At 48.0% G+C, this 27,678-nt stretch overlaps 1 protein-coding gene across 1 annotated transcript in view; it reads left to right on the top strand.

The window, feature by feature from the left end:
* The window catches only part of CPXM2 (carboxypeptidase X, M14 family member 2), a 597,080-nt gene that overhangs the window by 380,574 nt on the left and 188,828 nt on the right, over positions 1 to 27,678 (top strand). Inside the window, exon 7 of the mRNA XM_069612029.1 lies at positions 12,257 to 12,345. Within this exon, the coding sequence (XP_069468130.1) occupies positions 12,257 to 12,345 (89 nt within the window). The remainder of the gene's footprint in view (positions 1 to 12,256; positions 12,346 to 27,678) is intronic.

The following is a 27,678-nucleotide window of genomic DNA, read 5'->3' as shown; positions in this document are numbered from 1 at the left end:
AAGGACCTTCCCAGGACAGGAGACGGAGAGGCAGAGAACACAGCAGGTTAAGGCAAGGAACTTCCCAGAATGAGAGACAAGAGGCAGAGAACAAGGCAAGCTGAGGCAAGGCAAGGAACTTCCCAGGACACGAGACGGACAGGCAGAGGAAAAAGATCATGAGTGCGTAACAACAGAGAAGTTGAGACGCAATGAGCATTTCCTCTTCAAGGTTTTTATTGGTGCGGGTTGAGGACCATGGTGTGCTTTTCATCCTGCGTTGTGACTATAATTTAAAAATCGCATTTAAGTGTGCTTTTTTCATCCAGCATTCTGTCACTGTAGTTTAAAAATCGAAATTAGGTGTGGATTTTATTGAATTGAATTTATTGCCCTCTTTACTGTTTCTGTTTCCTGTTCCCTTGTAGCCCCCTTTTAGCTCCCACTGCTTTTTCCCATTCTTATTGTGCGCTTCCTTGGGTGCTGTGACCCCCCGCCTCCTCCCTCCCCTGTGACTCAGCTGTTCAGCCTGGTTAAGTGCACCACATTCTGTACCCCTTTACAATGGCGCTCTCTGTGTCTCCTATCTTCTCTAACTGCTTCTCTATTTCCTGTCCTTCACCGCTCACTAAGTCTGTCAGGAAGACACTTAAGAAGGACACACTGGGCTCCAACCCTGGCCTGTTACCTACGTCAGTGCTTCTGCCAGAGAGACTCTCACCGACATCCTCTTTGTCGTTCCTTCTCCAGACTTATGGACATTACATATGGTCGCTCTGCTCGCTCCCTACTCTTCTTCACACATCAATGGTGGCACCCGCTGGGAGGTCCTTCTTGCCTTCTTCTCGACCTCCAGGGTCAACATAAATGTCTACCAAAATGGTACCATCCTGGTACAAGGGCCTCAACCCAACCTCCTTCTTTTTGATAGGCTCCTCCCTTGCCTTATCAACTTCCCACCTTCCTCCTCATTGGCTCCTCTGCCAACTGCACCTACAGCCTCCCAGGCTCCCTTGCCTGCTAGGCACACCTTGGCTTCCTTGCCTCTGCCTAGTCATACCGCCTCTCTTACTATCGCCCCTTTGACGTCTTCTACTATTCTGGCTCCCTTGCCCACACTCTCTGTGCTGTCAACCGTGTCAGACTCTCCCACGCTGGTGCCCTTGCCACGCACTGCTGATGCATCTGGGGCTCCCTTACCCCTGTGGCTCCTCCTTGCCTGGCTCTCTTGCCATCTACCACTGTCCCGGCTCCCTTGCCTGCACTACCTTCAGCCCCTTTGCCTTCTCTTGCCTCTATCTCTCAGGCACCTGCAGCGCTTACAGGGGGTCCTCTGTCCAATGCACCCCCCGTAAGTCTTTCAAAAATGGCAATCTGCTCCATGTTGCCACGCCTAACTCTCGCTCTGCAGTCAATCACTCCTCTGAGATCCATCTCCTCCTTGAACACCTGGACCTTGATGTTCTTGATCTCACTGAGACATGGTTTAGAGACAGCTCTGTCACAAGTTTTTACACACTTTTCCCTGAAGGCTACAAGATCATCCCTGGGCCGAGGCTCAACAAGCCAGGAGGGGGAGTTGCCCTGATCTTTCCAGAGTGGATCTCTGTTTCCACCATCCCCACTAGGCCTATTCCAATTTTGAATGCCTGGTCTGCAGGTTATCTCTCTCTCTCTCTCTCTCTCTCTTTCTCTCTCTCTCTCTTTCTCTTTCTCTTTCTCTCTCTCTGTCTCTCTTCCTTCTACCCTCTGGTCCAACGCACACTCGTGGCCATACCTTGGATACTCTCATCTCCACAGATATCCCTCTCTCATGGACTGATCACTCTCTTCTCGCCTCTCTCCTCTCTCCTCTCACTTGAAGATTGTTTCTCCTTTAGCACTGGCACACCCTGCACTGCCTCCCACCTTCAAGGTCACCCGACCCATAAGAAAAGTGGCAGTGGCTGCCTTTGCCTCCACCTACTCCCCTCCTCCTACTCTTGCGGCTGACTCCCACCCTGACACAGCCCTCTCTAACTTTCACCTTTGCATCTTCAATACTCTCAACATCCTTGCCCCTGTCAAGAGGGTCCAACTGAAACGTGCCAAAAAGGGCAATTCTTGGTATGACTCTGACTTGGCCGACCTTAAACGCAAGTGCAGAGAAGTAAAATGGAAATGGGGATCTTCAGGTGCACCCCCTAGCACGCTGGCCTGCCGCCTTCTGCAAAGGCAATGTAGAGTCTGTATCCGGTCCAAGAAAAGAGTCCATATTCAAGCCTGAATCTCTGCGGCATCCAACAACACGACCAAACATTTCAAAGTCTGCAAGGAACTGGCCAACCATACTGCTGCCTCATCCTCTATTGCACCCACGCAGGCCTTTTGCGGGGCCTTGGCCGAACACTTGACCGCCAAAACACATGACATCCTGTCCTCTCTCTCCTCCACACCCACTCATGCACCGTCATGTCTAGGGCCCCCCTCGGCTGCCCCCTCCACGCTCCCTCTTCTCTCCTCCCTCTACCCTGTCACGCCTGAGGAGGTTTCTAGACAAGTCCAGTCTATTAAAACCTCTTCCTAACAGGTGGACCCCTCCCCCTCCAAAACCATCAAGGACAACATTGACTCCCTAGCTCCAGCTTTGGCAGACCTCTGCAACCTCTCTTTCGCCACTGGAGTTTTCCCCACTCCTCTCAAGCATTCTCTTGTGCACCCACTGCTCAAAAAAAACCCTGCCAACCCCTCTATTCTGGGAAACTATCACCAATCTCTATCATTCTTTTCCTGGGCAAACTCCTGGAGAAGTTGGCCTTCTCTCAGCTCACTCTTCACACTGAATCTGTTGGTTGTCTCCATGACCATTAGTCTGGCCTTAGAGCATCCAGAGGCACAGAACCTGCTCTTCTGAACACCTGTGAAGACCTGCTCTCAAACCTTCACTCAAACTCTCCCCCTGTACTCATTCTTCTTGACCTCTCTGCTTTTCTTGCATTCATTCTCCCTGGAGAGGGTACGGGAGACACCATCAATTTAGTCTTGCTTATTTAATGTTCCAGCCATTTTTTGGCACTAATTTCACAAAATGTAGTACATTGTTCCTTAGTGCCACTGGTACTTGGGAAGTGAGAAGAGTGTTGTTTGCATACAGTGTAGAACACTGATCCGGTGCTCACTCAAGATTGAAATGTGTTCAGTGAATTCAGTGATTAAAAAAGACAGAATAGGATATAATTGTTCTTTTATGGCACACGTAATACAGGAGATCAGTTTCGAAATGTGAGACCGGGATTCAAAACTGTGTTGCTCTGTGTGGTCTTGTTTCCAAGACCAACACGTTGCCCCTGAGCTATCCTCCCAGCCTGAAGATGGCTGCGAGCGTGCATCCCTGTCACATGCCTTTCTCAAGAGGGAAAGGATTGGTTAGCTCCCCACACAATCCCCATCTTTCCTGCAGGCAGAAAATTCAGTATGTAGTTTGATCATTTCCCTGAGAAGGGGCAATGGGGCATCAAAGCTTTCAGGCGCAGGATAAGGGTGCAACTGAAATGCGCACTTATCAACACCCGATCACTCCCGACACATGCACTGGAGATCAACAACCTCATCACTGCCCATAAACTTGACTTATAAGCCATCTCTGAAACCTGGCTCCATGAAGCATCAGGCTCCTCCCTCTCCCTGGACCTCCCTCAAGGATACACCATCCTGAGACAGGACCGCAAGACATCCAAACGGGGAGGTGTAGACCTCATCTTCGAGGACACCCTCTCCATTAGACTCTGCAACCAACAGTGGGAAAATAATGCTGATCTCCTCACAGTCAAACTCTCTCTCTCCCCCAACTACACCATACATATTCTAATCACCTACAGGCCACCTGGCTCACCACCAGACTACCAAAAGCACCTCCTCCAAATCATAGGGAATAACCTAAAAAGCTCAACCAAAACCATCCTACTTGGTGACATCAACCTAGACCTGCACAACCCTGAGGACAAAGCAGCCGCCTCCCTAGCCAAACAACTCACGCACATTGGGGTCGACCATAAAACCACAGCACCAACTCATTGCAAAGGCCGATCCATTGACCAGATCGCAGACCACAACTGCTCCTTGTTCATTACTAACATGTTAGCCCTCCCATGGACAGGCCACCACTATATCCAATTTACTATTCCCACCACTCCTAATCGCAGGATACTCTCACATGCCCCACCTGCCAAAGTCAGAAGCTCGATAAAACTAACTAAAAACAACCTTGCACCGCTTCTCGATATCCCTGAACTTAAACCTCCATTCATCAATGACCCCACCTCTCTGGCCAACACCTCTGCACACGCTCTCACCCAAGCCATTGAGTCCATAGCTCCCCCTAGAAGACAAAAAAGAGAAAAAGTAAATGCACTCCAACTCATGGTTTACGGAAGAACTATCTGCACTACGCACCAGTAAGCGTCGAGCTCTAGCTAAATGTCAGTCCTCACTTAACCAATCCTCTGTAAACGAATTTAAAGAGATTTCATCCACGTATAAAAAAGCCATATTCCTAGCCAAATCAGAATCATTCAACCAAAGAATCTCCAAAGCTAACTCAAAATCCAGAGAAATGTTCTCTATCTTCAAAGATCTCACCACCCCCGCCACGACCGCGGATGAAATCATCAACGACAACTCTTGGTGTTCCAGCATTCAGGATGGTCTCATCAACAAAGTCAAAATGCTCCAAGAAAAAAATGAAAGCTCAGCGCAAAGCTCTTCCCAATCATCACATACCACACCCGCCCCCTCCACCTGAACCTCTCTATCAAAAACCCCTCTTAGTCTTCAGAGACGTCACAGAGAAGGAAGTTACCGACCTTCTCAAACACATCAAACCTTCCACTTGTAAAGGGGACATCTGGCCCCCTACCATCATCAAAGAATGCGCAGACTCACTGATCCCCATCATCACAGCATTCATTAATGCATCCTTCTCCACTGGAATCATACCACAAAGCCTAAAAGAAGCCTGGGTCCGCCCACTCATAAAAAAAAAAACACCCTAGACCCTGCTACCCCACCAACTACCGCCCCATCACTACTGTTCCCTTCCTCCTCAAAATCCTGGATAAAGCCACCCACACCCAAATCCAACAATATCTGGAATCCAATTCCATCCTCGGCAGAAGACGATCAGGCTTCCGCAAAGGCCATGGCACTGAAACCGCCCTCTTAGATCTTAAGAACCAAATCACCAAAATAATGGATAAAGGCAAACCTGCCCTCCTGCTCCTACTCGATCTCTCTGCCGCATTTCATCTTGTTGACCAGGACATCCTCACCACCCACCTCTCAAATGCATCCCCCTTCTCTCACAAATCCACCTCCTGGATAACCTCTTTCCTAGAAGGAACGGCTATGAAGGTCTACTCTGACCAGGCCAATGCAGCCTCCACCACCATCAACTGTGGAGTCCCCCAGGGCTCATGTACTGCACCTACCCTCTATAACCTGTTCACCAAACATCTCTTTGACATGTTGGATGCGCTCGGCATAGCATACACAAACTACGCCGATGATACCCAAGTCCTCCTCCCCCTCACTGGAGAATATGACTGCGACACAGAAGCTCTCCCCCAGATATATGCCACCATTCAAACTTGGATGGCAATCAATGGTCTCTGCTTAAATGGGGATAAAACCGAAATCATTATCCTGGGCCCCAAGAAATTCTCTCCAAACCCAACTCTAAATACACTCACTTCACCATCGAAAACACTATTATATCAGTCTCCACATCAGTAAAGACCCTTGAAGTCTACTTAGACTCAACACACTCAATGACAAGACAGGTCAGCGCCATCTCCTCTGCCTCTGCTCTCACCACCAAACTTATAAATGCCATAAAACCCTTTCTAACCACTGAAAACTGCCTATCCATCGCCAGAACCACAATAGGAGCTAGACTTGATTACTGCAATGCCCTTCTGGCAGGCACCTCAACAAAAAACATCAATAGGCTCCAAATAGTACAAAATAACACGCTGCGCGCCACCCTACACATTCCCATAAGTGACCATATATCTCACGCCAGACATGAAGCCCACTGGCTCCCAGTCAAGAAAAGGATCAACTTCAAAATTCTCACCCTTACACACAAATGCATCAATCTCTCCACCCCATCCTACCTATCAGAAACTATATCCAAAAATATCTCTGCCCGTCCCACAAGGAGCCACCATGCTAACCAACCCTGCGTACCCTGCATAAAAAGAGCCAACGTCAGTGGCATTGGCTTCCCCCACATAGCACCACTCTGGAATGCCCTCCCCAATGCACTCAGAGCAGAACCCTCCTTGTTCACCTTTCGCAAATCTCTCAAAACCATGCTATTCATATAACCCACTCTGCACCCTAAGCGTCCAAACTCTCCTCGCCCGGAGAATTCACAAGCTGCACTGTAAATGCTATCTTCTATGTAACTCCAAGATGAACCGTAAATGTAAATTTCAATGTAACTACTAAGCTTTCCTTTGTAACCAGCAATGTTTATCTGTAACAGCGCCACAATGCCCTTGGGCTGATGTGCGCTTTAAAAATATGAATAAATAAATAAAAAAGGCATTTCCACTAAGGTCTATATATGAACGATATGCACTATGGGCCTAGTTCTGCGACAAAGGGGCTAATCTAAGAGCCTGCCCCGCAGTGCTTCGGCCTTTCGGAAAACTGCCTGCCCTGGACTCAAGCTGCTGGTCTGACGGATGAATCTAAAACCCCTTAATGTACATCTTATCAACTCTAAAGGCGATGGGGTGATCATTTCCTCTGCTTTCCCTAGCCCCTCTCCACCTTCAGTACAATGAATGACAGCTCTCTTCCAAGGCTGGGGCACTTTATATATGAGGAAGGGTTCATAAAAGGCAAGCATTCACCAGCATGTATCACATCGCTATAGAAGGGCACTGATGAATGCAATACAGATTCTTATAATACTTTAGCTGAATAAAGAATTGCCATCAAGGGCACAGACTATGGTTGAACTGTTTTCCGAACAAGAGTAAGTCCTTGGTCTTCCTAAGAGTAAGGGGACGATTGTTACACAATTTGAAAGCCAGAAAAGAAAAGTATGGCCACCTGGTGTAGCCGTCGTGCATGTCGGCATGACCACGGTGCAGGAATTCTGAGATCTTTGGTGCCGAGAGGAAGGCATTGATGTAAGACCGATGATAGATGTCCTTGCATCAATCCGTCACCAGGGATATCCTCTTGACCACGATCCTTTGCTCATCCTGCAGCCATTGAAAAGGATTCATGGGCGGTCGAACATTCTCACATTATTGAAGCCCTTCATCAGACTAGGTGCAGCGATCTGTATGTGGTGTAGTCTGGAAAGGACCCTTTTGAAGCCCAGAGATAGGCACTATTGACAAAATGTCGATTGGGGGGGGATGCAAATACAGAATGATCATTCTTATCTTGCTATTTAAAGAAAAGAAAATCAAACGACTCCTAAATATTTTAGTTGAAAAAACAGGATTGTGCAACTGACAATATCTGATAGGATAAGGATAATAAATAGGATGAGGTGGAGTATAACGATAAGAATGAAAATAAGGATGAGGGTAAAGGTGAGGATGAGGATACGTATGAGGATGAGGATGAGGATGAGGATAAATATGAGGATGAGGATAATGATGAGGATAAGGATAACAAATAGAATGAGGTGGAGTATAAAGATAAGAATGAAAATAAGGATGAGGGTAAAGGTGAGGATGAGGATACGTATGAGGATGAGGATAATGATGAGGATGAGGATAAATATGAGGATGAGGATAAGGATAACAAATAGGATGAGGTGGAGTATAAAGATAAGAATGAAAATAAGGATGAGGGTAAAGGCGAGGATGAGGATACGTATGAGAATGAGGATAAGGATGAGGATGAGGATAAGGATAAGGATAAAGATGAGAATGAGCATAAACATGAGGATGAGGATAAGGATGAGGATAAGGATGAGGATGAGGATAAGGCTAAAGATGAGGATGAGCATAAACATGTGGATGAGGATAAGGATGAGGATAAGGATGAGGACGAGGATGAGGATAAGGATGAGGATAAGGATAAGGACGAGGATGAGGCTAAGGATGAGGATAAGGACGAGGATGAGGCTAAGGATGAGGATAAGGATAAAGATGAGGATAAGGATAAGGCTAAAGATGAGGATGAGCATAAACATGAGGATGAGGATGAGGATAAGGATAAGGACGAGGATGAGGATAAGGACAAGGATGAGGCTAAGGATGAGGATAAGGACGAGGATGAGGCTAAGGATGAGGATAAGGATAAAGATGAGGATGAGCATAAACATGAGGATGAGGATAAGGATGAGGATAAGGATAAGGACGAGGATGAGGATAAGTATGAGAATGAGGATGAGAATGAGGATGAGAATGAGGATAAGGATAAAGATGAGGATGAGCATAAACATGAGGATGAGGATAAGGATGAGGATAAGGATAAGGACGAGGATGAGGATAAGTATGAGAATGAGGATGAGAATGAGGATGAGGATAAGGATAAAGATGAGGATGAGCATAAACATGAGGATGAGGATAAGGATGAGGATAAGGATAAGGACGAGGATGAGGATAAGTATGAGAATGAGGATGAGAATGAGGATGAGGATGAGGATAAGGATAAAGATGAGGATGAGCATAAACATGAGGATAAGGATGAGGATAAGGATAAGGACGAGGATGAGGCTAAGGATGAGGATAAGGATAAGGACGAGGATGAGGATAAGTATGAGAATGAGGATGAGAATGAGGATAAGGATAAAGATGAGGATGAGCATAAACATGAGGATGAGGATAAGGATGAGGATAAGGATAAGGACGAGGATGAGGATAAGTATGAGAATGAGGATGAGAATGAGGATGAGGATAAGGATAAAGATGAGGATGAGCATAAACATGAGGATGAGGATAAGGATGAGGATAAGGATAAGGACGAGGATGAGGATAAGTATGAGAATGAGGATGAGAATGAGGATGAGGATGAGGATAAGGATAAAGATGAGGATGAGCATAAACATGAGGATAAGGATGAGGATAAGGATAAGGACGAGGATGAGGCTAAGGATGAGGATAAGGATAAGGCTAAAGATGAGGCTGAGGATAAGAAATAGGATGAGGATAAGTCACATTCCAAACTAATTCCATATGCTTCACCCATGACATCGGAAGAGGGCATTTGCAGATAGTTGAGGACCAGAAAGCATTATCCTCAGAATAATTGTTGCCATTCACTGCAATGACTTCATTTTATCGGGACTGGTTTTAAGCTTGTTGGAGTCCATCCAGTCTTTGACGGCTATCAGACAATTCCTAAGGAAAGTTCATGATAGATCTATGTCTCCAAAAAGGTGTTATAAACTGGTCAGGGTCATCAGCTGTTAAGGCTAGTGAGTAGGGACATATAAAGGCTAATAAGCAAAGGGGACAGAGCAGAGCCCTGAGGACCTCCACAGATTAAACATTAATTCATTGATGTGCAGTTCTGCAATTTCACTCACTACACACAATTACAAAAAAAACTAATTAATGCAAAGAAGATCTGTAACTTTGATTCTGAATAATTCCAGATGGGTTCAGAAAATGTGATGAGTGCTGAGCGCCGCTGAGAGGTCCTAAAGAAACACGGCCCCTGCTCCTCCATTCACAGCCTCTTCTCTTACCTTATCAAACTTGGAGGTGGTCACTAGCTCTGTGCTGTCATAATGCAAAAAGCCTTTTTGGGATGAATCAAGTGACTGAGTGTCATGGCAAAATCTTGCAGCTGAGACAGTCCAAAACCTTACAATTGGGTTGCCAAGAAAGTAATTTGAGATATTGTTTGATAGCTGTTGCTTCCAGGGTACGTTTCTTTTTAATAAGGGGTGGATTACTGCCTCCTTCCATCTGCCCGAAATGATCCCAGTTGCTAGTGTGAGGTTAAAGATATCCAATATGTCTGCAGTGCACCGTGGCATGATATATTTGGCTATTTTAGGTGATAAACAATCATCTTGTGGGCTGGAAAATGTCTCTAAAGTTAATTTAATGGTTAGGTCTCCTGGGGTTATGGGCAAAACGAGTCCAAAGTATTGACTGAACGTCGAGGCGATTTTACTTGATTACTTATTGTATCTGACACAGATGTCAAAACAATAGCTAGGTCGTCTCTAATGGCAGAGATTGTGTTCCACAAGTGGAAGGAACGTGAGTCCATCATTCGGTGAGATAGTTTGTCACAATATTTCGTTTTGTTTCAAATTCTTGTTGTGTGCTGAAATCTTCAGCCATAATATTGTGCTTTTGCATCCTTAATAGTTGTTCTATACTGTGCCAATGTATTTAAATATACAGATTTGCAAAGGGTGCCACCATCCATAGGCCAATTTCTTTCAGGTTTCTCATAAAATGACAGGCTGCAAGAACTCATTTTGTGAAGCTTTTTGTTCTGCCAATTGTCAAAGGAGGAGTGTCATCCAGTAAATTGGAATGATGATTGTACAGGAGGTTCCAACACCTCCCCTTTCAAGTGAATATAGATATAATGATAGGCAAATCAAATAGTTCACTCTCCTGTACATCAGTGTAGAAATCAGGATTAGATTGCCTTTATTAAAAGTAAAAAGTACATTAGACACTGCACACACTTGGTTTGAGGTGACATGAGAAATAAAGAGTGCTGTAATATTCCATAAGTGCACAGATTATTATGAATAATGGATACAAAGTGAGAAATGCTTAAGTAAATGAAGAATATAGCTCCCTGAAGAAAGTCACAGTGTCAGACAAAAATATATTTTAAAAAGAATATTCAAATGTAAAATGGTTTTCAGTTCTAAGCCAGGTGTGCAGAACTATAACCTATGCCAAGAGTTTTCAGACAAGCAAGACTGACTGATGCATTTGGAGACCGTTTTTGGCAGCATCTCTTAGGGAGATAATGAGGTTTGTTAGGTTAAAAATGGAATTCACATAGAAATCAGACAAATTGAGATTAGGTCAGACCATAAATAGAAGCTTAGATACATGTATCTATGTTTTTATGGAAGAGGGTACAAAGTGTGTCATACAAACTCATTTGAGAGACCAGCTGCATTATTTTGCCACCATAAGGTAAGAATGTATATATTCTCCAACAGAGTTAAGCACCAAACAAACTTGGCATAATCTCGGAAAAACAATAAGGACCAGGCTTTGATGCCTGGAGATCTTGTTGGCAGGAGTTGAGCACTCTCAGAGTTGTGTCCAGCCAAGTCTAAAATAGGCACATTCGTTTTGTGCCTTAGAGAAAATTGTGGATGCCAGATATGCTAATGTGGAATAGTTGTGCATGTGTGATACATTATCCAATGGAAATGAAGGGATGTTTGCCCATTGACTAAAATTGGCCTATCAAAAGCATACCCTGTACAAGGTGCTAATTAGCATACAAGTGTTGCATAATATTAACACATCTATAAAGATGGGTTGGAGGCAAACATGCATTTGACTCTATCCTGTCCCTGGAGGAATAAAGACATTTTTTAAAGCTTCCAGGCATCTTATTTTTCTTTTCTCTGTCTGAAAGCATGAGAATCCATGGACCAGGTATGGGGGTGAAGGTCCCCCTATACATTATCATTTCAATGATCCAAGAGTGTGCTGGAATTATTTTCAGCTTCTGTAGCTGTCGGCTGAAATAGTTTGTAATCTCTTAAAGATCTGTTAGCAGCATAATTGGTAATATCAATTTTTGAAAAGATGTCAGTGCCATGATGTGTCTACCGAGGCAATATGTTTTGAGGTGTACAAGACCTTTCCATGATCGGCTGACAGATTCCTTTGGGTGTTTCATGTAGTTCTCTAGTTTGTGTTTAAAGGGGTCTATGTATGACCCTATCATTGTGTCTTGCAGACTCTTCCCCATGCTAAACCCCCACCCACCCAATACAACCCACCCAACGCTTTTCCTTCCCATGCTTTCACTGACTCTGCTTCATCGACTGCCCTCTTACTCCCTCATCCCGACCTCTCCCCCCTTATCTATCCCCAACCTTCAAAGTGGGCAACTGGCCCGCTCTCATTCCTCCACCTCCCACTCCCCCACCATTCTTCCATTGCTTATACACTGGGGATGTGGTAGTTTAAAGGTGTTTTTTTATTTGTTTTTTTTTTGGCAGGTCTTCAAGCTGATGGTTGTTTTGGATGACCCTTATCTGCAATGGGGGTTAATGAAGACCCTGTTTGTCTTCTTGTCTTCTTTTCTAACATCTCCTTAGATCCCAACAATTATTATCACCGGAGAAATGAAATGATCACCACGGATAACCTGGACTTCAAACATCACAACTACAAGGAAATGCGACAGGTAAGACTTGACAGGACACGTGGTGTACGGACCGGCCGCCATGCACACTCCATATGATCCACACCTTAGAGTCTACAGGGAGCCTCCAACCACTTAGCCACTTACCACTAGAATACGGATAAAGTCACTGAAAACAAATGGGTAAGTACTCATGGCTGGGGCACCCAGTGATGGGGCAGGGAGTGTGTAGTTCCTGACATATGAGCCACATAGGGACTGTGCTGGGCAGTACTCAATGCCAGAGGTCCTGGGAGTTACCTCGCCATATTGCCCCCAGAGAGACCATTGCCCCACTCGCTGACTACCACTCTCTGCACAGATCTGAAAGTAAAGATCAGAAAGCAGAAACTATATGAAGGCTTAGAACATTGGGATTATTTTACCGTTAATGTACTTTTATGTTTGCAATTTTCAAACTATAAAATCCAAAGTTCATGTATGTCTTATAAACAAGTTTAAGTATTAAAAAAAAAAACACTTTCAACTTGATTAGTTACTGGCATTATTGGAGATCCAAACAACAGGCCCATTTTACAAAAAACATATAAACAATCCCGTCAAACTTTTTTACCATTACCACATGCAGTAAATAACAGTTACACGAAAAGGTCTGCATAGTTGCAAGCCAGGCAGGCCTTTCCGTTACTCCCATTGTAGTTCACAGGGTTCAGTGTTTACTGCATGTGCTCATTACTACATGCAACACTGCTTTTGCCTGGAGGTATTGACACTTTGGCAGAGTTCTTTAATACACAGTGTTGCCACTGCTGCCAAGCTCTTAGACAGGTGCTACTAAGTCCAGACAATGTTCCCTTTCTGGATCTAAGAAGAATCCAGAATTCCACATACAGCTAGACAGCCATAACTGCTGAACCCATAAGCATGCATTAGATATTGGCCGACCCCAAACCCTCACCCGGAATAATTTGGCTCACACAATTTTGGTCAAGTGTTGGCAATAAAAGGCTGCAGGATTTTATTGTACAGATATGGTTATGGAGATAACCATAATCACATATCATAATAGTATCATACTTTTGGGCACCGGGTCCTGAGGTTGCCCCCTCTGGCCCGTGACACCTTCTCATGTCCCACGACTTGTTGTGGGCACCGTATAGTGCCTTGTACCTCTTCTCCTTTGTTCTTCCCCTTCTTTTGTAGGGTGGGAGAGTTCTGTGGTAAAGAAGCAAATGTTGGAAGACACTGAGTAAACAGTGAACCTCTTGTTAGTTTGGTTCCCCGTTCAGGGTCCACAAACAGATTGTGTTTTCTCAGAGCATGCTGCTCTTATTTCTAAGACTCATGGGAGCCATGGGTCTTTGATGTGCATAGTAGTGGGGGCTGTGTGCCAGCCCCCGGCCGGATAGCCGACTGTCAGGTCTTTGGACTGTTGGTTTCCTTTGTTGCTTAGCACCTTGTTGCTTGGAGGAAGGGGGAGGTGATTGTTCACACCTCATCCTTCCTCAGCTTTGTGTAGCAGAGACTGTGTGTCTCTGTAGCTAATGAGGGGAAAGGAGCAGGCAAAAGGGGGTTGGGCTGCTCCTCTCCTGGCCTGCTGATGGTAACATCAGTTACCCTGCCTCACCTTGGGCGGCCCTTCAGCAATGCCCATCAATAAAAGCCTACAGGGTTGAGCTCAGCAACTATCACTTGACTGCCATGTCCATGGCTGAAGCCCAGAGCACCTGGGCGACTTCCTTGTTCACACTACCTTCACTGCCTGTGCTGTGCTTCTTGCCTTTATCCCCCAGTTTACTCACAGTTCCCATCTACCAGTTTCTAATGTTCTAAATCTGCAACTGTGGCATGTCCTTAAGTAACACTTGCTACTTGCAATGTACCTGGTCTTAATGTACTTCACTGCAATCTGTAATTGGTGACTTGCCTACTTGTAACATTTGTAATTTGCCCTAATGCGCCCAGATGACCCCGGGTTTGGTGCGCTATAGAAATAAACAAACAAACCTGCACTAGTGTAGAGTAGGCAAACACAGACCATCGCTTCCCACACTCATAACAGTCACACACAATGAACACTCACTCTCAGCAACAGGGACCGACAAAGCAAGCACAAATACATGCTTGACTCAATAACCACAACAAACCAAAAATCCAGAAACAAAAAGTATGGATGCTTTATTCCTAAAGGAAAATATCCCAGCCCTACTGCAGCTGTTTCAGGAAATACATCGACTTGTCAAGAAACGTGTGAACATGTTCCCCGAATTTCAGAACCGCAGCAAACATCTCTGGCACTCAATTATGTCAAATGGGAAATTATATCGTGCCTCCTATTGCAATGAATATATGTATATTGGCCTAGCCAAGCTGCTTGTAAGCCACTTGCGAAGAAATCTGTGTTGCAAGGTCCTGACCTTAGAATCAATGTAAACTGCCATTTTAGGTCAATCAGCCATTTTAGGTTCTCTCTGTAAAGTCACCCTGTGAGTTAAAATGGTGGACGATGTCATTCCGAAATACAGCATGGCCGTCTTGACCTCTGTGTACAACTAATATGTAACTTGCCTGCAGGCCACTTGTTGGGGTCGTGAACTGAGACCTTGTCCTTTGCTGACCTGTGTGTAAAGGATTACTTGTGCCAATGAAACTAATCCGCAAGCATATGTTAAGAACAATGTATCCAAATACTGAACTGAGAACACTTGTTTAACTACATTGTATTAATGTTTGAGAAGACTCTATGAGGAATCCTAAAATACACTGTTACCGTGTAGACTTGTTGGAAAGTGCATTAAAGGCAAACCCTAAGCATATAGATGTGTGAACTCGGCATGAACCCTAGATCAGTAATGTATTAGAGGAATATTAACCCGCAGTAGGGTTGGACATCATGTTCGCAAAGGGTATAAAAGTGTGACTAATTCTAAAGTACAGTCCTACTCGCTGAGCACACCGAACCATGCTGGAGTTAGATGTGTTGTACTGAGGGCCGATAGCTATCTGATTGTTTTTTCCTTTGAACCTGTTCAGTATAAATTAAAGATCTTCGTATGTTCCTTTTTAACCTGTGTTCGGTGTATTTCCTTTTGGGGTATTCAGCCTCGATATTTTCACTTTGTTTTCACAGTTGGCACCGAATAGGGACCCTCAAGATTGATGCCGGGTTGTTGAAGGTTGACACACGCTATCGGACCGGGATCGGACGGTGAAGGGGGCCCCTTCTGAACGAGATGCGACACCTCAGCAGCGCTGCATGACCCAATCCCTGGACGATAAGCTTGTGGTCCGAGACAAAATCTTGAGGAGGGTCCATTTCTCGAGACGGGCAGTTTTGCTGAAATCACCAAACACAAGGTAGTATTTGTTAGAAAAATAATTTGAAATCCGATCGGACCTCCTTAGGATTGATCAGGTGAGTCCTGACCCGATTTAAGTATCCTGATAATTTGATTTTGCCGTATTGTATCTGCAGACACAATTATTGACCAGGTAACACCAATATTTTGATATGCCTGGGAAATTGTCTCCCTGTTTCAGGGCATTATTCCACAGCGATAGACAATCTTTGGAATTTAGCCATCCGGCACCACAGGAGGGGTCGCCAGCTTGTACTATGTACTGTAAGCATGGCATTGGAAGTATAGTGTTTAATGATATTTGGCACAGACAAACCAGACATGCCTCTGAACCTCAGTGGCCAAACAATGGTAGTTTTGAAATCCCTCGTATTGAGTATTTAGAGTCAATTCTATTAAAGAAAAAGGCTAGACCTGCAGCATTCGATGTTTTGCAGAATTTGAAAAAAGAAGCTTTATAGCAACTTAAGAGTAGAGAAAAAAATGCACGCCGTCATAAAATGAAGGCCGAAAAAGCATTGTTGTATGACCAAGATAAACAGTCTCAGTCAGCTAGGAATATGGATAGGGCTTTCTTACTTGGTATTCAGAAAATCTATCCTTCTAAAGATTTCCATGTTTCTGATGAATTAATTGACAAATTGTTAAATGAGCGAACCCTGGTGCCACTGCGCCACCTCCGTATGTTCCTCTTCCTGCTGTTGTGCCTCTTCCTGCTGTTATCCCTGCTCTTCCGGCTCCACCTCTTCCTATTGCACCAGTAACAGTACCTCCATTGAATTTGCCTGCTCCCCCTCTTCCAAGTGGTCTTGTACCACTTGTAGTCGATCAGGGTGCGGGGTCAAGGGTTGTTATTCGTAATACTGTACCTCCAGAGAAGAAACATGAATTGATTGCATGGGCTAAGCATTGTATGGAGAAGGATGATCGAGCTAATGTTCTTGCCACACTTTCTAATATGGATAATTTTCCTGAGAAAAATGTTTTCATTGAAGGTTTAGGGGTTCATTTATGTGTAATGTGGGGCAAATTAAACAATACAGATCTCCCGCAAGGGTTAAGGGATCTAAAAAGAAATCTGGCAGGATTCTATAAAGAAATAGTCTGTCTTGCAGTCCTCAGTATTCACCCTGGGTGACATTGATTTGTTATTTCCTGTACTCCTGCCCATAGATTTGTGGGAACAAGTTAGGACTATAGACAATGTACCAGGGCTGGGTGATACATGGGCTAAAATAACTAGGCTCGATGGAGAAAGGCCAGCTGGTGAGAGACCGCCTCAGGTGATACTAACTTTGCCTGATAGAATCATTGCAAAATTGAAAACTATAATTCCTGAAAAGAGGATTATCTGGGACATGCTTACAGCCTGTGTCCAAGGGAAGTCTGAGGGTGCTACTGAGTTCTTTAATCGGTTTTAACAGCTATTCTCATATTTTAGCAGACAAGACTTAGGCACAGAGTCGAGGAAAAGATTATTTGTGGAGAAATTTGTATGTGGATTGCTGCCTGACATCCAGTCACAGATTATGTCTTCTGAGAGCGCTTGGCAGGTGAAGTCCCAATCAGAAGTACTGCACATGGCTCAGTACTACGAGAATCGTGTCAACAATGAAAAAGATAGAGTTGAGAAGCGAAAAGGTGATTTAAAGACTAAAATATTATTACAGCAAATTGTTAGACGCCCCAGAGGGGGTAGTTCGCAGATTAGAGGTCAGTATGTTCCACAAGGGAATGTGCCCTTGGGTCCTGTGAACATTAACCAGTGTGCCTATTGTCGACAAGAGGGTCATTGGCGTGCACAATGCCCCGTCCTTCAACAGAGGTCGAATAACACATCTGGAAATATGGATAGACGATCCAGAGGTCGCCCAGGTGTAGGGGGCCTGGTAGAGGTCAGTTTGCACAGGATCCTCAGCAACCTTTTTCGCAGGATAATCAGACTATGAGAGTGGATACTAGAAACATATTTGATCATCCTTCTGCTGCATATCTATCTGAAGAGCTTCCTTTTGATGACATTCTGTTTTGTTAGGATTGCCCGAAGCAGGGTTTGGAACCTACACCTAATCCCGTCAATCAGAAAGGTCCCTACGTTGAAATGGTAGTGGGAAATAGGAAACATCGGTTTTTGATAGATACTGGAGCACAGAAGTGTTCCATTGATAATTCTCGGGTTCCAAACATTCCACTGTCAGGGCAAACAAATGTTTCTGTAGGGTTTTCTGGCACAGCAGTTGTCTGTCCAGTTTCTTCGCCGGTACCTGTTTCTTTGGGTCCCTTTACGGACCACTGCCCTTTTTTGTTGACTTCGAATTGTGGAGAAAATTTGCTGCCGTTGAATCTGTTGATAGAATTAAATGCGGTAATTCATTGTTCTTCTGACGGAGTGCGGTGGACGATTTCACCACAGCAACTTCCTGTCTCTCATTTCTTAGCCAGACCTTTGCCGCTAGTATTCATTGATGTACCAGAGTGCTTATGGGCAATTGACGACAATGACGTCAGTGTTTTACAGATTGAGCCTTTTAAAATAGTCTTTAAACATGGTATTGAGCTCTGTCACGCATTCCACAGTATAAGATTTCAGTTGAGGGCGAGCAAGCTTTGAAACGCATTGTTTCCGATTTTGTGCATCATGGGGAAATTGAGGAAATTTCAGGTAGTTTTTGCAATAGTCCGATTTAAGCCGTGTACAAAAAAGCCGATAATGCAATTAAATTCCGTTTCATAATTGATTTACATGCCATTAATAAAGTCATTGCTCCGCAATTTCCAATTGTGCCTGATGTGACGACAATATTAACCATGATTCCAGCTACAGCTACTTACTTTAGTGTTGTGGATCTGAAGAATGCTTTCTTTAGTATTCCTATACACAAGGACAGTAGATACTAAGGGGCCGATTCATGGAACAAACGTGCACCGAAAATCTTCGCGCAAGAAGGCGCAAGCAGGTGCAAGCGCAAAAAAACAGGCGCACCCGCACGCGTGCGATTCATGGAAGTCCCGGCGCGTGTTTTCCTCGGGATGTGTGGCAAACCCGTGCATGGCGCACACGTCACTGCAACATCCCGAAAGACGTGCGCGACGCGCACTGTGAAAGCGCACAACCTCGGCGCATACACTAGAAAGTGGGCGGAACACAGGGCGTAACGTGCGGAATGGGGAACAACTCGCGAAAACAAGGGCGTAACTGGGGATGTATTGCAGGGAAGAAGACGGAACGCCCACACACACCCGAACCACACGTATTCATGGAATCGAATAGGGCAAAGCCACGCACAGCGAAAGACACGCACAAGCCGAAACACGTCCGCCACACGAAGGCAGGCGATAGCGTCCCTGCGCATTACAAAAGTGGCAACATACAGCAATTGTGCCTGTGCGAGCGGGGCACGTGTATTTCGGGGTTGCGCGGGAAGTTACACACGCGATTGAGCGGGGTATGTGTATTCCGGGGGTTCGCGGGAAGTCACACACGCGATCTGGCCTGGGGGAGCGGGCTACGTGTATTTCAGGGGTTCGCGTGAACATTTTCACGCGATCGGGCCTGGGGGAGCGGGCTACGTGTATTTCAGGGGTTCGCGTGAACATTTTCACGCGATCGGGCCTGGGGGAGCGGGCTACGTGTATTTCAGGGGTTCGCGTGAACATTTTCACGCGATCGGGCCTGGGGGAGCGGGCTACGTGTATCTCAGGGGTTCGCGTGAACTTCTTCACGCGATCGGGCCTGGGGGAGTGGGCTACGTGTATTTCAGGGGTTCGCGTGAACATTTTCACGCGATCGGGCCTGGGGGAGCGGGCTACGTGTATCTCAGGGGTTCGCGTGAACTTTTTCACGCGATCGGGCCTGGGGGAGCAGGGTACCACTCACCGTCTGCCTTGCGTGTAGAAGAACGCGTAGCCAACACCCGCTGTGAAGTAATAGCGTGTGAACCCCAACGAATGGAAAACACACGCACCGCACGAAAAGCACATACAGAACAGTGTAAAAGAACGCGGGATCTCCAAGCCCTGCCAGGGCAACGCCCGTGCACAAAACGTCACAGACGCGCTTACGCTGTAAGGGCCTTTGGTCCAATGAAATCGCGTACGCGTGCTGACGCGCTTACGCGCTAAGGGCCTTTCCTCGATTTTCACGCTGACGTGCAGGATTTTCACGTGCCAAATCATTCCGTATCAAGCTGGCCACGCGAAACACACGGAAGACCACGCTCCTTCCCAGAAGGCCGAATTATTGCCCCCCAGTGCCCCGAGCAGCCTCCCACGTGCCATCTGCTGCTGCCTGCCTGCCTGCTGCCAGCATGCCCTGCTATTTGGTGCCTGCACATCAGCCATCTGCAGGGGTCCAGTGGCTGTGTCCACCCCTGCTGGAACAGAAGACTCCCGACTCAGATAACATCGCTCCACAGCCCAGCCCCAGGATCCAGTTGCCCACCCACTCCTGCCCCTTGGGTTGCCATGTCAGGCACATCCACATCTGGCACCAGTGGCAACCCCCGGCCAGAGGGGCAGAGGGGCACCAGCTTCACTGCCACCGAAGTTGGTGTCCTGGTGGAGCAAGTCCTGGGGCAGTATGATGCCCTCTTCGGATCGTCCCGCGCCAACAAGGAAGGACGGGAGAGGATCTGGGCCGACTGTGTGGTTGCCATCAACGCGGAGGGGGTGGCAACCCGCACCATCCAGAAGGTCAAGAAGCGCTGGGAAGACTTGAGGTCCAGGACCCTCATAAAGACCCGGCGCCTCATGGAGGGGGGCAGGGCCTCGTGAGTTCCATCCAGATGAGGGTCCTGGAACGCGTACACCCAGCGCTCCACGCCCAGGTCCTTGAGAGGGAGACCCGTCTGGAGTTGAGCGGTAAGTGGCCAAGCATTGCTGTGTGAGACAGGGCATGTTGCAGTGTGCTGGTTGTCTGATACTTGCCTGTATGTGTGACATAGGCCATGCACGCATGTATGTGTGCAGGGACATCATGGTAATGCATGTGCGACCAGTAATGTGTGAACCGCACGGTTGTTGCATGTGTTTAAATGCGATATGGGGAGCCCTATGCAGATTGTACACATGAGAGCATGGCAGTCTCTGTTCCTGGACACGGGTGGGGGTGAGGGATGGGTGCTGATGCCAGGTACATATATGGTATCCATGTCTGTGTGCCTGACCTGCGTGTCTGTGACTTGTGAATGCCATGGATGCATGACACATGTCTGTGACAATGTACAGATTCACTGATGCAGCCTAGTCATCCTTGTATCCACTGTGATTGGGGTGTACGGGGCCAGATGGATGTGACTGAGGTGAAGTGTGTGCATGTGATAGGCATGACCCATGATGCATGTGATTACCGTTACATTGTATGTTTCGAGAGTCCATTGGACATGTATGGAAATGTCCATGGCATGCACCATGACTGTCACTGTGTGTGTTTTGCCTGGACTGACACATGTGTTGTGGAGGGACATGATGGAAGTGTACTTTGACAGTGGCACTCATCTGCTATTGCTTCCTGTCTAGGGGACCATTGTACAGTACCCTGATGCTTGTGTTCTATGTCTCCCTCTACGCAGCGGCTAGTGAAGAAGAGGACAGAGACGGTGCTGTGGAGCAAGGCGGCGGGGATGCCCCCACGGCTGCAGCGGAAGGGGTGGGTGAGCCCCCACAGGGGCCTGCTGCGGCGGAAGACGGTGAGGAGCCATCCAGGTTGGTGGTTTCCACAGAGGAGGAGGAGGCCGCCACTGAGGCGCACATGGGGCCTGGTGGGGGCATCCCTGCTGGTGCAAGTGGTGCAGTCCAGGGGCCGGGGCAGGAGGCAGCACAGGTCACCGTGGAGGGGCCTGTGCATGTCGCTGACCCTGACCCTGTGGGTGCACCAGCAGGGATGCCCCGTCCCAGGCCCGTCCGCAGGTAGAGGGGATGTCCATGTCATCTGACTCCCCTCCACCTATGGACGAGGGGACCCCTGGCAGTATGGAGAAGGTCCTGATTGGGGTCGCGATGCGCACGGCTGTGATTCGTGATGCCGTGCGTGCTTCCCAGGAGGAGCACGCACGTCATCACGAAGAGCACCGTGCCGACGTGGCCCAATTGGGATCGTCCATGTTCGGGGGTTTCCTGCATGTGTCGGCCAATCTGGCGGCCCTCTCCTCCTCTGTGGAGACTATACGCCAGTAGTTCTCCTTGACGTCTTCCGGCCCAGATGCCACCAGGGCCCCCTGTGGACCTGCCCTGACCAATGCAGCCAGCTCGGTGGGGATCCCATCCCTGCCACAGTCGGGAGTCAGAGGTCCAGCAGGGGTGGACACCACAGCAACTGTACCCCAGCAGATGGAGGATGTGCCGGCATCATCAGGCAGGGCACGTGCACGACGGCGTCAGTGGATTCCATCAGCCTGGATGCCGTCCTGCTGGCAGAGGCAGTGGCGTCAGAGGCAGCAGCAGAGTCAACGTGGGAGGCATCATGGCTCGGGGCCATCAACATCGGAGGGGCAGGCATCGGCCGGAGGGCAGGAGGACCCAGGACGGGAAGTGTCTTCCGTGTGGCAGCGGTTGGGCCAGCAGATAGGTGCGTAGCGGCGGCGGGCGGAAGAGGCACGGCTCACAATGGTCAGGGCGGAGAACTCCATGCGGAGGGCCCTGAGGCGGGCCGAGTGCCTCGAGGCAATCCGCAGGGGGTTGGAGGAGGAGACGGCGTCGTCCCTGCGGACCCTCGGGGCCATGGAACAGGACCGCCTCAGGGACATCCAACAGGAGTTCGATGATGCCTTGGCCCGGAACACCACGGAGTGAGCCGCTGGACTTACCCGCCGCCTTTGTATATAGTTATATAATTAGTGTTAGGTTTCCTTTAGTTATATTCTTTATTTGGTTGCGATTGGACAATGCGCCACATTTTTGTATGTAGTTCAGTTTTTAGTTAGTTGTCATAGTTAGGTTTCATTTGGTTGGGCTCATGGACCCGGGATTATCTTGTAAATAGTTCTTCAATGGATTTTTCTATTTTTTGGATTTTTTTCATCGCCATGGAGCAATGTTTTTTTTTTATCATTTACACTTGGATTACTTTCCTGACTGTGACTTTGGACACCATTTTTTTGGATTGTGCTGTGTGTTTTTGATTTTTTTCCTTGGACATTCTTCTTCTTTTGGTTGTTTTGCTTTGTGGTTTTTCTCATTTCATTTCCATTCAAGTTGATTTTCAATACATTTTTATTTTCATCCTTCAATGTGTCGTATCATCTCATTGCTTTCATGCATGTCATGTTGGGTGTTTTAACATTCACTTGCAGCCATTGTGTTTGACAGACATGTGTTCATTTGCATTATTTACATTGGGTGTGTAACATGTCATTGCCTTTGATATGTGGGTGGATGTGATAGTTGGTTGGGCCTTTTGGCAGGGGAGGATGGCCATTACGGACATGATTGGGGATTGGTGGGACCCAGGTGCAGGGGGGCATGGATGGGACATGGGTGGGGGCCTGGTGGTGGGTGCCCCACAGTGCTGCGGGGTGGGAGGGGTGGGGAACATGAGTTGGACATGGGTGGGGGCCTGCTGGCAGGTGCCCCACAGTGCTGGGGGGTGGGGGTGCTGGGAGACATGGGTGGGGGCCTGGTGGAGGCTGCCCCTGGTGGCTGGGGGGTGGGGGTGGTGGTAGACATGGGTGGGGGCCTGGTGGTGGGTGCCCCTGCACTGCTGGGGGGTGGGGGTGCTGGGAGACATGGGTGGGGGCCTGGTGGAGGCTGCCCCTGGTGGCCGGGGGGTGGGGGTGGTGGGAGACATGGGTGGGGGCCTGGTGGTGGGTGCCCCTGCACTGCTGGGGGCTGGGGGTGGTGGGAGACATGGGTGGGGGCCTGGTGGTGGGTGCCCCTGCACTGCTGGGGGGTGGGGGTAGTGGGAGACATGGGTGGGGGCCTGGTGGTGGGTGCCCCTGCACTGCTGGGGGGTGGGGGTGCTGGGAGACATGGGTGGGGGCCTGGTGGAGGCTGCCCCTGGTGGCTGGGGGTGGGGTGGTGGGAGACATGGGTGGGGGCCTGGTGGAGGCTGCCCCTGGTGGCTGGGGGTTGGGGGTGGTGGGAGACATGGGTGGGGGCCTGTGGAGGGTGCCCCTGGTGGCTGGGGGTGCAGGGGGACATGCGTTGGTGGGCAGTAGTGCAAGTTGACATGTGGGTTGGCTGGGGGGCATGGCCATGGTGGATGGGGTGCCTGCAGGACATGTGCAGGGTAGGCCCCTGTGGTGTGAGCCACCTGAAGGGGCCGTGGAGGGTGTAGAGGGAACACCTGGGAGGACCCACACGTGCAATTCACGTGTGGTGCTCCCCGCGCACCCCTGAAATACACGTACCCTGCTGAAATCGCGTGTGGAACTTCACGCGCACCCCTGAAATACACGTACCCTGCGGAAATCTCGTGTGTAACTTCCCCTGCACCCTGAAATACACGTACCCTGCTGATATCGCGTGTGGAACTTCACGCGCACCCCGAAATACACGTACCCTGATGGAATCGCGTGTGGAACTTCCCGCGCACCCCTGGAATACACGCACCCTGCTGATTTCGCGTGTGAGACTTCCCCCGCACCCCGAAATACACGTACCCTGATGGAATTGCGTGTGGAACTTCCCGCGCACCCCTGAGATACGCGTACCCTGCTCGCACGGGCCCAATCGCGTGTGGAAATTCCCGCGCACCCCTGAAATACACATACCCTGATGGAATCGCGTGTGGAACTTCCCGCGCACCCCTGGAATACACGTACCCTGCTGATTTCACGTGTGAAACTTCCCCCGCACCCTGATGGAATCGCGTGTGGAACTTCCCGCGCACCCCTGAGATACGCGTACCCTGCTCGCACGGGCCCAATCGCGTGTGGAAATTCCCGCGCACCCCTGAAATACACGTACCCTGATGGAATTGCGTGTGGAACTTCCCGCGCACCCCTGGAATACACGTACCCTGCTGATTTTGCATGTGAAACTTCCCCCGCACCCCAAAATACACGTACCCTGATGGAATCGCGTGTGGAACTTCCCGCGCACCCCTGAGATATGCATACCCTGCTCGCACGGGCCCAATCGCATGTGGAAATTCCCGCGCACCCCTGAAATACACGTACCCTGATGGAATCGCGTGTGGAACTTCCCAGGCACCCCTAGAATACACGTACCCTGCTGATTTCGCCTGTGAAACTTCCCCCGCACCCTGAAATACACGCACCCTGATGGAATCGCGTGTGGAACTTCCCGCGCACCCCTGAGATACGCGTACCCTGCTCGCACGGGCCCAATCGCGTGTGGAACTTCCAGCGCACCCCTGAAATACACGTACCCTGCTGTAATCGCGTGTGTAACTTCCCCTGCACCCTGAAATACATGTACCCTGCTGATATCGCATGTGGAACTTCACGCGCACCCCTGAAATACACGTACCCTGTGGAAATCGTGTGTGTAACTTCCCCTGCACCCTGAAATACACGTACCCTGCTGATATCGCGTGTGGAACTTCAAACGCACCCCGAAATACACGTACCCTGATGGAATCGCGTGAGGTACTTCCCGCGCACCCCAGTGATAAACGTAGCCCACTTGCTGTGCTGGTACAGGGTTAGCACAGTCCTTTGCGCTGGATTGGGTATATTGATGGCTTTTCCCTGCACGAGAGGCGTTCTTGGGGGCGTAACTGGCGCTGCTGCAGGGTCGCTGCGCCACTGTGCGCCACGGCTGGTTTTGGTGGCTGGAATCCATGAATACGCTGTGCGCGGAATTGGATTTTAGCGCACGCGGCTGGCGCAGGGATTCGCACGTGCACACTGTGCGCCAGCCGCGTGCGCCACTTGTGCGCTGGATTCTATGAATTACCCCCTCATTTGAGTTCACCTTAGGGGGACGCTCGTTTACATTTACTCGTGCACCTCAAGGTTACACAGATAGTCCTAGCATCTACAGTAGGGCTTTGAAAGAACGGCTTGATACTCTTGAATTGCCCTCTACTTGTACATTGCGTCATTATGTTGATGACCTGCTTTTAGCTGCTGATTCTGAGAGTGCCTGTAAGGAGGGCACTGTGTTATTGCTGATTCATCTAGGTAAACATGGTCACAAAGCTTTGCTTAAGAAGTTTCAATATCGTTGCCAGGAGGTCGCCTATTTAGGCTATCTCCTGTCAAAGGAGGGAAGAAGATTGCCACCTGAAAGAATAAAACACATTTCTGGCATGTCTGTCCCAAATACACAGAAGGAAGTTAGAGCCTTGATAGGTATGGCTTCTTACTGTAGGCTGTGGATCCCAAACTTCTCACTAGTGATTAAACCGATGTTGGCTTTGACAAAGAAGGGCATTTCTTCGCCATTGCCATGGAACACAGAGCACAGGCAATCATTTGATCTGCTCAAGACTGCATTGTGCTCAGCATCAGTTTTGGGCACACCAAACTATGAAACGGCCTTCGTGTTGTTTGTGCATGAAAGTGATGGATGTGCTTTGGCTGTATTAACGCAGGAACATGGAGGGAAGAATAGGCCGTGTGGTTACTTTTCTTCCGACCTTGATCCTGTAGCATGTGCTTTGCCAAGATGTTTGTGAGCTGTCTCTGCTGCTGCTGCGTCTGTAAAACAGAGTGAGGGAACGGTCCAAGGCCATGATCTAACCATGATGGTGCCTCACTCTGTAGATGTTCTACTGAACTGAACCCAAACGCAACACCTCACTTCTGCACGGTTGATGAGATATGAATTGATCTTGTTTGCTCCTCACATTCAAATTAAGAGGTGTTGTGTTCTTAATCCGGCTGAACACTTACCTTTCCCGTAAGGTACTGCTTGCGGCGACGAAGAGTCACATGACTGTCTGTATACTACCGAACAAGAGACAAAGGGTAGAATTGATCTAAAAGACACTCCTTTGAACAATCCAAAAGGAGAGCTGTTTTGTGATGGCTCCTGCTTCAAACTTCCGGATGGTACATCCACAGCTGCTTATGCAATCACTACATTGAGCACGGTTGTGGAAACCAAGAGAATCACGCATAACTCTGCACAGGCCGCAGAGATTATAGCATTGACCCGAGCTTGTGAACTTTCCGAAGGGCTTACAGTAAACATATATACTGATAGTCAGTATGCCTTTCGGGTGGTTCACATCTTTGGGAGACTTTGGTCGGAGAGAGGGTTCTTAACTTCGCATGGCACAAAGATCCAACATGGCTAACTAATAGTACAACTGCTCTCAGCGCTTGCGCTCCCTACTCAGCTGTTGTGAAATGTGCAGCACATCGAAAGATTATAGATGATATAGGAAAAGGGAATGCTTTCGCTGATCAGATAGCTAGACAAACTGCTACCGATCTCTTCACGGAGATGTATGTTTCAAGGGAGACTGTAAATGCCTATGCAATGCATGAGGGTGTTGGGTCCGTACGGGATATCAAAGAAGATGCCACGTTAAAAGATTCCAAGAGGTGGGCTGAGGGCTTGGGGAAACTTGATGATGATGGGTGTTGGGTGGACATAGTTGAAGGGAAATGGCTACTCCCTGATGCTTATGTGATGATGATGGTCGTTATGGCCCATGGCCCTACACATATATGTGCCCAGAAAGTTATGAAAATGTTAGAGAAAGTTTGGGCAAATGACAATATGTCCAAAATTGCCCAGCGCTATGTTCAGGACTGCATGATTTTCCTACAACACAATGTGGGAAAGGGGACTTCAACTCCAAGGGGAAGTTTTGGGCCACCTTCTGTCCCCTTTGAAGTCATTCACTTCAATTTAATTGAGATGGAACGTTGTAACAATATGAAGTATGTGTTAGTTGTCATCTTTGCTTTTAGTAAATGGGTCGAGGCTTTCCCTATCAAAGATGCTACAGCCATGACTACTGCGAAAACCATGTTAAAGGAATATTTTCCTCGGTTCAGGCTACCAAGAGTCATCTGGTCGGACAATTGTCCACATTTTGTCGCTGCTGTAATTCTGCAGATATGTGCGGCATTACAGATCGACAAACGGTTATATTCGG

This window comes from Ambystoma mexicanum, chromosome 8 (assembly GCF_040938575.1).
Source record: "Ambystoma mexicanum isolate Mex_15411 chromosome 8, UKY_AmexF1_1, whole genome shotgun sequence".
Taxonomy (NCBI): Eukaryota; Metazoa; Chordata; class Amphibia; order Caudata; family Ambystomatidae; genus Ambystoma; species Ambystoma mexicanum.
The sequence above is the reverse complement of the archived record's forward strand: the minus strand, read 5'-3'. Positions and strand labels throughout refer to the sequence as shown.